Source organism: Pseudorca crassidens, chromosome 9 (assembly GCF_039906515.1).
Source record: "Pseudorca crassidens isolate mPseCra1 chromosome 9, mPseCra1.hap1, whole genome shotgun sequence".
In the NCBI taxonomy this organism is placed as follows: domain Eukaryota; kingdom Metazoa; phylum Chordata; class Mammalia; order Artiodactyla; family Delphinidae; genus Pseudorca; species Pseudorca crassidens.
In genome coordinates, this window is record NC_090304.1 from 100,710,536 (window position 1) to 100,722,227 (window position 11,692).

The following is an 11,692-nucleotide window of genomic DNA, read 5'->3' on the forward strand; positions in this document are numbered from 1 at the left end:
TCCGCCCTTCCCAGGCCGTTCAGTCCGCGAAGCTGTCCGCGGCTTCCGGGAGGGCCCGTGCCTCTCCTCGGCCGCCGTAGTTGAATGGAAAAAACAAAACAAAACACGGTTTCCCGGCAACGAGAAAACACAACCTGAACCATCAGCTCCAGCTCTGAGAGACCTGAGAGGTGAGGCGGTTTACCCCGTTTCCTTTCCGAAATCGAGACCTCGCCTTTTCCCTTCGCCTCTCGTATTCTCTCAGGATCCCCGCCGCATTCTGGGAAGCCTAGGGCAGACTGGGAGCCAAGCAGCGAGTCCGAAATCCCAGATCCTCGCCGTGCCGCCCCCGACTAGACCAGTGTTCCCCCTCCGACCGCCCTCCACTCCCCACGTTAGTTCAGAGTCTTTTCCTTTTCACAACCCTAGAATGACTCAATGCCTCATTTCCTGTTCCCTCAAAATAAGAAGGAAAAACTCTATAGATTCGGCCTCATTAAACCGACTAGTCCCCCACCTAGACCCCTACCACGGCTTCCGGCCTTATTCGGCATTGATACTCTCACAAACAGGCCAGGTCCCTGAGTGTTGTTTGCAGACTCAGTAGCCCATCCCGCTGCTTAGCAGCTATCCTTATCTGACCCTTGTATTCCAAGACAGGAAGAGAAGACCGGGTCGAGACAAAACCAGAAAATGTAAGCATCCCCAAACTTTGCAGGCTGGAACTGCAAAATCATGACTTTGCCCCCAGCCGCTCTGTCCCCACTGCCCCTTCCAGAGTATATAGATGCTTCAACGAGGCATTGTAGGTCATGCTTCAGAAGTGGAAGCTAAGGGAACGACTAAGTGTGAAACTTAATTCACTCGACAAATTAATTTCTATAACAAGGACTAGGTTTTTTTCCTCTGTTTTTTTAATTTTAGACCTTAAACAGGGTCTTTTCGGCAATTTAAGATGAATTTTTAACAATCATTCTCTCTAAATTCCTGTGGGATAGGAAAAATTACCATTTTAAAGACAAAAAGGGAGGAAATTATTTTTAAAAAATAATTTCACCTATTAAATATTTTTAATATTCTAATAATGGAAAAATTCAAAACTCTTTGGAAGAAATGGATGGACTTGGGCTGTGTTGGGGAAAAAAAGGACTGAAGTCCAGAAATTTGGAGTCTCAGAAGTAATTTGTTGTCATAGTTGTGATTATATAAGTAAAATCAGACAAATTTAAAGACAGTACTCTTTAATGAATCTCTAGGTACAATAGGCAGTTCCTCCCAAGGAGATGTCGATTCCATTCTCCAACACCCACTACCGAATTCCACAAGGATTTGGGAATCTTCTTGAAGGGCTCACACGCGAGATTCTGAGGGAGCAACCGGACAATATACCAGCTTTTGCAGCAGCATATTTTGAGAATCTTCTAGAGAAAAGAGAGAGTAAGCTTTTTTAAAATCGGCACTTTTTAAAAAATAAGAGACTAAGCATTTGATTATGGTGAGACCTGCTTAAGACCATTCCTATTCCACAGAAAGCCTTTATGGGGCAGGTATCTTCAACTAACAGTTCTTGCTATTTGAAACAGCATGTGCCTTTTTGACAGGCTCTCTTAAATCACATTATTTCACATTATTGAAGATTACTGTTTATCACTCAGACCCTCTTCTTTGTATTTCTCATGGACACGTGGGGTGGAAGAGGAGCTCAGGAGAGCACCCACTCTAGCTGTCTGTTTTCCAACATGCTGTTCCTATGCCTCCCAGGCAGTTGACTGTCTATTCTTCTTGGGAGGAGAGTTTATGGTTTTCTTTACATTTTGACTCTTTTTACTTGAAAGTATTATTAAGTGTTGTAAAAAAAATAATTCTGTACTCCTTAGATTCAATAAGTTGGTATTCACAGGGGTATATGAAACTGTTCCTCAATAAAGGCACAGAGAAAAACTGCTTTGAAAAGTGAACTTCCAGCTTGGGAAGGTAATTTATATTCTTTTTCTATATTTCCAAGGTTCCATCCTGTCCAGAGACTAAGATTCCTGCCAACTGTGACTCTTTGGTTGAGAGCTAAAGCAGAGTTTCTTCACTTCCATAAATAAAATTTCCAAATTCCCAGCTTTGACGGTTCATGACAATCAAGACCTGACCCACTGGTCAAAATGAGAATTATTACAGCTATAAGTTTCTATTAAAAACCCTGACTAGAACAACCATTTTGTTTAAGCTGTCATCATTACTTTTGATTACAGTATTCCAACAGAGTAGTAAAGATGACTAGAAATAGTCACAAGCAAATAAACATTCCATTTTTAATCATTTTACAATTTATTGTTACTTGAGGAAAGAACCCAAATATTCATCATAGAGGATTTTTTGAATTAACTTGAGTACATCTACACTACTGATTAATGTATAGCTGTAAACAAACAAACAAAAATGGAACGAGGAAGAGCTCTATGATGTTATGCAGTGACCCTCAGGATATATTAAGTGATAAAAGTAAGGTGGAAAAAAATGTATTTAGTATGCTACCAATTATCTAACAAAGAGGTGTTGATATGAATACATAACCATTCATTTATATTTTTTAAATGGAAGAATAAATCTTTAAAAAATTAACATTTACCTCTAAAAAAAAAAAAAGCAAAAAAACATTTACCTCTAGCAGGAGAAGGAACAGAGAGCAGAGGGAACAGGACAGAAGCTAGACTTGTCTGAATACATCTTAAATTCAAAATCATATATGTTTCACATAGTTATAAAATAGAATTAAATTTTTTAATTGTTAAGCAATTTCTAAATTTAGAAGCAAAGTGAAACAAATGAACCTAACTAGTATTAAATGGGTAACATAACCACACAAAAAAGAATTATTTCAAGAGACTTTATAACACAGTACTTTGTGCATTCCTGGTGGATACAGCCTAAAAATAAAATGAAGTTTTTAAAAAAAATCTTAAATTGTTTTCAGTTATCACTGAAAATAATAATATTTAATAATATTATAGTGCAGTTATTCTGTAATTTTTATATATTGTAGAACATAGCAAATAAGTAACTGTCCTACTGTTATTAGGAATAGGATTTTTAGTGCAAGAAAAATGACATACAAATATAAAAATGAAAGAAGTTGATAAAATCCCATAATTCTAAATTTGAATTGAAAAATATCATCAGACTTCATGATATATTTTCTCTTTGAAAAGTGAAAGTATTATTTTCTAGCTCTCTATATTTTTTAAAGGCCTCAAAACAATGACCAACCCAGTCCCAGTGAGCACCTAGTCCCTAGACTTTGGCCTCCAACTACCATCTTCCAGGAACCAGAGCTTCTTGGAGAACTAACCAATCCCATAAACTGGGCAGGAAATATGCAAGATGAGCCTCAACACCTTGCCATTCCAGAAAATAAGAAAACTATCAAAGATTATGAGTTGTTTCCAAAGGACTCAGGAACATCTGAGCACCTGAATAAGCCCCTACTGGCCAATTTTGGACAATTAGAGCATCAATAAGATTAATAAATGCAGTGGATTGAAATTCGTTCAATTTGTTAAATATTCATTAATTCATAATTATTTACTAAAAAAGAAAATCAAGAAAACTCGTTGAGAGGATCCTAAGGAACCAACTGATTAATCTGAAAACTGGTAAATAAAGGAAAAGAATCAAACCTTTAACCTACCTTTTATGTAAGAACTGTATTTCAGGGTAACCAAACAGGGAAAGTATTTTTTATTGAGTACTCCAGAAATAAAGAAGTAATGATCAAATTAGAATATTGCCATTTTGCAACCCTAAAGAAATGATCTAAGCAGTCATCATCAATGGGCCCATAAAAATTGTATAAAGAGAAACAACCAGATATTATATATCTCCTGGCAGAATTATACCGCGCTACTTATGAAGTATTCTTGAAAAAAAAAACTCAAACCTGAATCAGATAAGACCTATAGATCTAACTAGCAATCTACAGGAAATTCAAAGGCAGAGGAACTTGGTAAAAAATCATAACGGGAATGAAATCAGATATCTAAACTGTGGAAAACTCCAAAGGAAAAATGACTCAATTTCCTCAACAAATAAATTGCAAGGAAAAAAATGTGGGGTGGGAGGTAGGGAGGTTTCAATTATAAGAGATTTAAAAGACATAACAAAAGGCTCTGTGTGCCCATTGTTTGGGTCCTGATTTGAACAAATCAGCAGTAAAAAAATAAATAAACAAAAATATATTAGACAATGGGAGAAATTTGGATAGTTGATGATATTAAGGAATTATTGTTAGTAGTTTTAGGTGTGATAATGGTATTGTGGCTTTACATCTTAGAGATGCATACTGAAGCAAGTATTTGTAGATAAGATAGTAGGATGCCTGGGATTGGCTTGAAAATAATCAGAAGAAAGGGCAGGAAAGTGAGTGAAGTTACAAATAAAATAAGATCAATCATGAGATTATAATTGTTGAATCTGAGTAATGTGCTCATGGAAATTTGTTATTATCCTCTCTACTTTCTAAATCTGAAATTCTTCATAATGAAAAGTTAAAGAAAAATTCTGTTTAAATACTTCTATGTCAACTGACTACATAATATGCCTAATTTTTAAAAAACTTCTCCCATCCTTCACTTTTCCAAACTTCCTTACTATTTAACATTTATTTTTGTTACATTTTCCCCCATGTTTGCTAATACATAATGTTTCCATAATTATATAACGATAAATTTCTATACTTATATTTAAGTATTAGCATTTGTTCTCTGTCTCTCCCATTTTACTGTAAACTCTGAAAGCAGCAATTAGGCTTTTTAACTGCCTTTCTAAATATCCTCAAGCGTTCATCTAATGTTTAATTCATCATCATATATTTAATAATCACTGGTTATATCTACAGCAGTAGGCTGTGTACAGCGTCAATACAATTTTCAACTGGCAGTAAAGGACCTATAATTTGAAAAAGAAAACATTTTATGTTACTAGTCTACATTTACTTTAATGAACTCAAAGTAAGTCTGAAATTATTATATTTTTGTTATTTAGAAACCAACTTTGATCCAGCAGAATGGGCGACTAAGGTAGATGACCGCTTCTATAACAACCATGCATTCAAGGTATGGTCCCGTGAAGCTATTGGATTTGGTTAATTCTTCTTCCTGTCTCCGATACAGAGATTTTTGGGATCTCCCAAAATCATGAATATTGTGAGAGGCATCACAAATATCTTATGAAACCTTTTTGATTGTGCTGTTCTTTCTGGCAAGAAATTCTTTTCTAAGGTTTCTGCATCGTGTACAGTACTTAGGTTAAATTTAAAGATGATCAACAGGAAGCACGTACTTGAAAGTGAAAGAATAATTACTTTCATTTGTTGTTCCAATGTTATTGAGTATCACAGTGCTTATCAATAGCAGATACCCAATAAATATTGGTTGAATTAATGAATGATATTTCATAAAATAAAACGCTGTTTGTCCAATTATTTCATTATCATTGACGTCTTACAAAAGACTGATTAGAATTAAAGATGGTAATGGTATAGAGTCTTCTCTATTAAGCCAATCTGTTCAGAGAGTCTATCTTCTCTTTAGCAGCATTCTCAGAACCAGTCTTTCTCAACCAAGACGCCTCAAAATAATTAAGCCCTAAGCCAAAGGCATCCATTGCACGTAAGGAATCAATGTCTCTTCTTTGTATCTAGAATGATTCTATTTGTGTACCATCCTTTGGGAAATTGAGAAAAATAATCACTTCAAGATTCTGTGTTCTATGATCCCAATGAGGAACACCGGTTGAGAAAGGCTGTGTATGATCCAGCGTCATTGCCTCCAACTGGCAACTTGGTGGAAATTCAATCTCTGGCTCTACCCCAGCTAGAGGTTAAATTTTAACAAGATCCACGCAGTAACTTGTAGGTACATTAAAATCTGAGAAGCAGTACTCTAGGCAAGTATGATAATAATTAGCCGTGAAGCAGCAGCAGATATTAGAATTAAAAGGAGTTAACAAAGGTCAAATGTTGATGGTGTTGCACAGTAGATTTGGGGGATTTCCTGAGGAAATCCCCCTGTCACTTATTCCATGAATTCAAAAGTGAAGTTCCATCCATCTGTGCCTGCCAGATATGAGGGTGTTCTGTTTATTTCCATTTAAGTAGATTCTCTGTGTTCATGTTTTATTGAAATCAAAGGAATAATGTTGAAAAATGTTAAATCTTATTCACATAGCAATTTTAGAGTGGTTTTTCTTCTTTTGAATTCTAAAGGCTTTATTTGATTAGCTTATATGTGCTTAAATTTATGTTTTATGAATTAAAGAAGCTCTTCCCATAAGGTTTTGAATTAACCATGCTTCTATTCTGGAGTAATATTTCAGTAACCATGTCAAAATAAATGGAGCTGGTTTCCATTTTTTTTCTATTTAAATCCTTCCCTACAGCAAAACTTACTTCTTTGACTCAGTTTTTAATCTACAAACATCATTAAAAAGTCAACTTGACCTCATACTATGGAATACAATAGCATTTATTTCATTCCTGTTTGAGAAACTATTGGCACCTCTTTTTTATTCCTTGTTCAGGATTCATTACAGCATCATATCAACTTTTAGTTTAAGACAATGGTTTGTTTTTAATATAAAACAATATTATACACATTCCAAAAACAAAAGATCAAACTTTTTAACCAATTCCTTGGTCTTTAATATTTGTTTATGCATATTCCCTTGAGAGTTTTCTTTTATCCCTTTTCCCAACCTACTTTCCTTGTTAAAAAATATGTGTTTAGGGCTTCCCTGGTGGCGCAGTGGTTGAGAGTCCGCCTGTCGATGCGGGGGACGCGGGTTCGTGCCCCGGTCCGGGAAGATCCCACGTGCCGCGGAGCGGCTGGGCCCGTGGGCCATGGCCGCTGGGCCTGCGCGTCCGGAGCCTGTGCTCCGCAACGGGAGAGGCCACAACAGTGAGAGGCCCGCGTACCGAAAAAAAAAAAAAAAAAAAAAATATATGTGTTTAATTCCCACCACTTATCAATAACTTAAAGTAATATTTAATTACCTTTAAGCAGTTTGATCCAAGACTTTACTGTTTTGGAAATATTGTCTATTTGGCCCTCTCCCCTCTAGGAGCAAGAACCACTGGAGAAATGTGAGCCTGAAAAGGAAAAGTCTCAGACATCTATGGAAGAGGTGACAGCCTTAGTAAGTTATATTTTCCATGTACTATTGGATTCCTACAAAGAATGACATCCCTCAATTTAAAATTATCCTCCAAATATGAATCCAGTCTGTTATCCATATTGCTAAAATCATGATTTTGCTTTTTAGATAACTAGCACCAGTGATATACTAACTGGTGGATCAATTTTAGCCGTGCCTCTTATAAAGGAAAACTCATTGTTCCCCTTAAAAATAAAATCTTATTTTCCAAGATTATGGAAGAAGATTATGGATGGGAAAATCTCCCCAAGGGGAAGAACAGACAAAAATCACAGCCTCAGTCTTTTCTTTTAAATTTTTTATTGAGGCATAGTTGCTTTACAATGTTGTGTTAGTTTCTGCTGTACAGCGAAGTGAATCAGCTATGCGTATACATATATCCCCTCTTTTTTGGATTTCCATCCCATTTAGGTCACCACAGAGCACTGAGTAGAGTTCCCTGTGCTATACAGCAGGTTCTCATTAGTTATCTATTTTATACACAGTGGTATATATATGTCAATCCCAATCTCCGAATTCATCCCACCCCTTCCCCCCACTGGTGTCCATACATTTGTTCTCCACGTCTGTGTCTCTATTTCTGCTTTGCAAATAGGTTCATCTGTACCATTTTTCTTGATTCCACACATATGTGTTAATATACAATATTGGTTTTTCTCTTTCTATCTTACTTCACTCTGTATGACAGTCTCTAGGTACGTCCACGTCTCTACAAATGACCCAATTTTGTTCCTTTTTATGACTGAGCAATATTCCATTGTATATATGTACCACATCTTCTTTATCCATTCATCTGTTGATGGACATTTAGGTTGCTTCCATGACCTGGCTATTGTAAATAGTGCTGCAGTGAACATTGGGGGTGCATGTGTCTTTTTGAATTATGGTTTTCTCAGGGTATACAGCCTCAGTCTTCATCCTTCAGATTCACCTTCCACTTCAGGAACTTTTCACTAACTTTTCACTAACTAACTTTTCATCACCACACAGTGGTAAAGGTTCAGACATAACAAAAGGAAGCTCATGGGGAATTGCATACAGCCAAATAAAATGGCTTTACACAATGAGTCCTACTCATCTTCCATGCATTTCGCTCTACAAAAATGACTTCCTGCCTGACAGCCTACATTCAAGCAACAATGGGTTAGGCTCGGTCCACTCTCAAGGATGCCTGTATTCAGTGGTGTGCTAAAGCCAGCTCTTAAGAGACAGTCATGCACATATGTACACAACCCCGTGTTCAATAATATCACTTTGATAGCTTGAAATCAGCCACAGTGGGAGTATTAAGATCATGATAAATACTACAAATCAGGACCAATTTTTTTTTCTGGAGAGCTAGTTGTTAAACGTTTACCAGGATGTCACTGCCTATATGCTTCATAGTCCAGATTCAAGAGGACCAAGCCTAGTGAGAAAGAAGAACTCACAGTCTACAGTGTTGAAGGCCAAACTTCTGAGTTTCTTTTCATGTATTAATGTCCCAGTTAGTTACCCAATAATTGACACCCAAAATGGGCAATCCCCCTCCAGGAATACCTTACTTCCTACCCAGTGGGTCATAAGTTTACCTTATAACCTTTGTAAGTCATCTCAGAATTATATCAGTGCAACTCAGTCAGCCTGACATTAGCATAAGATGCAGTGGGAGGTCAGGAAAGAAGGAAGGTAGTGTCATTTCCTTACATCTTTAACAGGTGCCCTTACACAGGTTTTTATGACTTTGAATTGAGAGCCCATTGATTTCCAACTTCAGCATAATTCATTTGCCCACATTAGGGCATCATCTCAGAGGATTTTATACCAATCTGTTTGCATATTAAAGTTTAAGAGCTAGGGGCTTCCCTGGTGGCACAGTGGTTGAGAGTCCGCCTGCCGATGCAGGGGACGCGGGTTCGTGCCCCGGTCCGGGCAGATCCCACATGCCGCGGAGTGGCTGGGCCCGTGAGCCATGGCCGCTGAGCCTGCGCGTCCGGAGCCTATGCTCTGCAACGGGAGAGGCCACAACAGTGAGAGGCCCGCGTACCGCAAAAAATAAATAAAAATAAAGTTTAAGAGATAGATTTGCCTCTTTGCCATGGGGGGAGGGGGTGGTTGAACAACCCAAAGGTCCATTAGTAGGAGAATGAGTAAATAAATCAAAGTATATCAGTACAATGGACTACAATGGTATCATAAAAAAAAAAAAAAGGAATGGGCAGAATTATATACTGAATAACATAAAAAAAGGGAAAAAGGGAACCAAGATACATTGTTACATGGGAAAAGTAGCTGCAGAACATTGTGATTAGCATGATCTCATTTTTTTAATAAAAAGGCAAATATATACCCATATGAATACATTTGTATATAGAGAAATTTTAGAAGGATATATATACTCAATCCATGATGATGGGTTACCTTTTAGGTATAGGATTTGGGAAGATGGAGAAAATTTCACTACCAGTGGTATTTAAGTTTTTAAATGTATATGTATCACTTTTTTAATTTAAAAAATATATTAAAAGCTATATATCTATTGACCTGTACACTTAAGATCTGTGCATTTCACTCTCTGTAAATTATACCTAAATTTTTTTTAAAAAGGAAGCTGTGTACAAAAATTCAACCAACCATGTTAAAACTGATTTTATTGGACTAAATGGATTCCTCTTTGGCATTTCATTTTAAATGTATGATTTTAATTAGCTAATCATTGAGAAATTAAAAATAATCCATTTTGTGTAATCATGATTATTTTGAAACAACACATTTACTATTCTTCTTGGCTTTTTTTTTTTTTTTTTTTTTTGCGGTACGCGGGCCTCTCACTGTTGTGGCCTCTCCCGTTGCGGAGCACAGGCTCCGGACGCGCAGGCTCAGCGGCCATGGCTCATGGGCCCAGCCGCTCCGCGGCATGTGGGATCTGCCCGGACCGGGGCACGAACCCGTGTCCCCTGCATCGGCAGGCGGACTCTCAACCACTGCGCCACCAGGGAAGCCCCTTCTTGGCATTTTTACCCTGCTTCAAGGATTCTCACTTATTTTCCCCAAAAAAATGTTGAATAGGAGCTGTTTTGCGGGGAAGAAGTTGGCAATGATCTTTTATTGCAGAGACATATCAAAGAGTGACAAAACAAGATGTCTGATATTTTGGCATTCACCATTTGGTACATATACAACGTGATGATATGTAAAATTCCTTCAGGAAGCAACCCATCTCAATTGTTACATCCCTAAGTTGATTAAGTTTATACACTTATTTTTATAGCATCAAAATATGAGATGCTTAAGAAGTCTCTTACTTTTTCTCCTCTCTGAGAATGAATCTTCTGAAAAAGACAAGGACATGGAGGAAAATGCTGCTATCAAAATCCAAGCAGCCTTCCGGGGACACTTAGCCAGAGAGAAGGTAAAGAAAATGAAATCGAGTGATCTTCAAGAAAAAACAGAGGAAAACGAGTGAGGAGGCTGGCTTTACACCCCAGAAAACACGAAAAAATCCAAATCCATCAACCTTGTTGTGACTGTCTTATTTTTCTTAATAAGTGAGATTTGAGGTAGTGAAATAACATTTGTTGCTGTTGTGAAAATCTGTCGCGAGCATGTGTTTAATAAACATGCCATTGAACCCATGCCTCTTGAAGACTTCTCTGAGATCATGAGTCTTATTTATACTTCTCCCAGGTCTATGTCTAGAGACCCTTGGATTTAGAGTTACAAAGCTGGAGTATCTGAGTTTTCAGAGATCTCAGAGGCTGTGTGATTCAACCATTATCTAATGAATAACTCCTCTCTATCACATCCCTGAAAAATAGTCCTTTGGCTCCTCTTTCACTCCCAGTAGTAGAGAATTCCACTGCTTTTCAAAGATAGTCCATTTAATTTTTGAATAACTCAAATTATTAGAAGACAAGTTGAGTCAAAAATCTGTCTCCCTGTAAGTTTCACCCATTGGTTTTCATTTGTCATGTATGCAATCTTTCATTGAAAAAAAATGTATTGCGCACAATTCATGTGCTGGGATTTAGTAGTAAATATCTGCTCTTACACTCATGCAGCTGTTGACAGTTTTCTTTTTTTTTTTTATTGTCTTGCTCTCCAGAACCACACAGAATAAGACTAATGCATAACATTTGCAAAAAACAAAAGTTATCATAACATCATAAATGCTCTCTTCTTTAGCTAAAACTTCCCAAGTTTCTTTAATGTGTAAATGATAATACCTATTTCACAAACTCAGGAGCCTATGCCTTTTTTTTTTTTTTTTCCAATGAACCATTCAAGCTACTGGTGCCTTATTTTTAGAAAGTTCAGTTTTCCCTTTTTGAGGCTTCCCCACCCTAGAATATCCAAGAAACTGCAGGGTTCATTTCTTAGACCAAAAGATGCAGTTCCCTTCCCAAAACAAAATGGAGAGAAAGTGGAGTCTTAACATTTAATTAATGTTGTTGCCGTCTATGAGCAGCAGACTGAGGTAATGTCCTGGCTGGTTAATATTCCTGTCTGCACCACAATGGATGTCCCAGGCTTT

At 37.1% G+C, this 11,692-nt stretch overlaps 1 protein-coding gene across 2 annotated transcripts; it reads left to right on the top strand.

Annotated features, from left to right (window-relative positions):
* Positions 1–30: 30 nt before the first annotated feature.
* On the top strand, positions 31–10,793 carry SPA17 (sperm autoantigenic protein 17). Of its 2 annotated transcripts, none has more exons than XM_067751414.1 (5): positions 31–170; positions 1,236–1,416; positions 5,011–5,081; positions 7,087–7,161; positions 10,481–10,793. In XM_067751414.1, the coding sequence occupies exons 2-5, from the start codon at positions 1,263–1,265 to the stop codon at positions 10,622–10,624; spliced, it is 444 nt and encodes a 147-aa protein (XP_067607515.1). In that variant the 5' UTR covers positions 31–170; positions 1,236–1,262; the 3' UTR covers positions 10,625–10,793. The 2 variants fall into 2 exon arrangements, with proteins under 2 accessions (XP_067607515.1, XP_067607516.1); XM_067751415.1 differs by lacking the exon at positions 31–170 and adding an exon at positions 561–674.
* Positions 10,794–11,692: the final 899 nt, after the last annotated feature.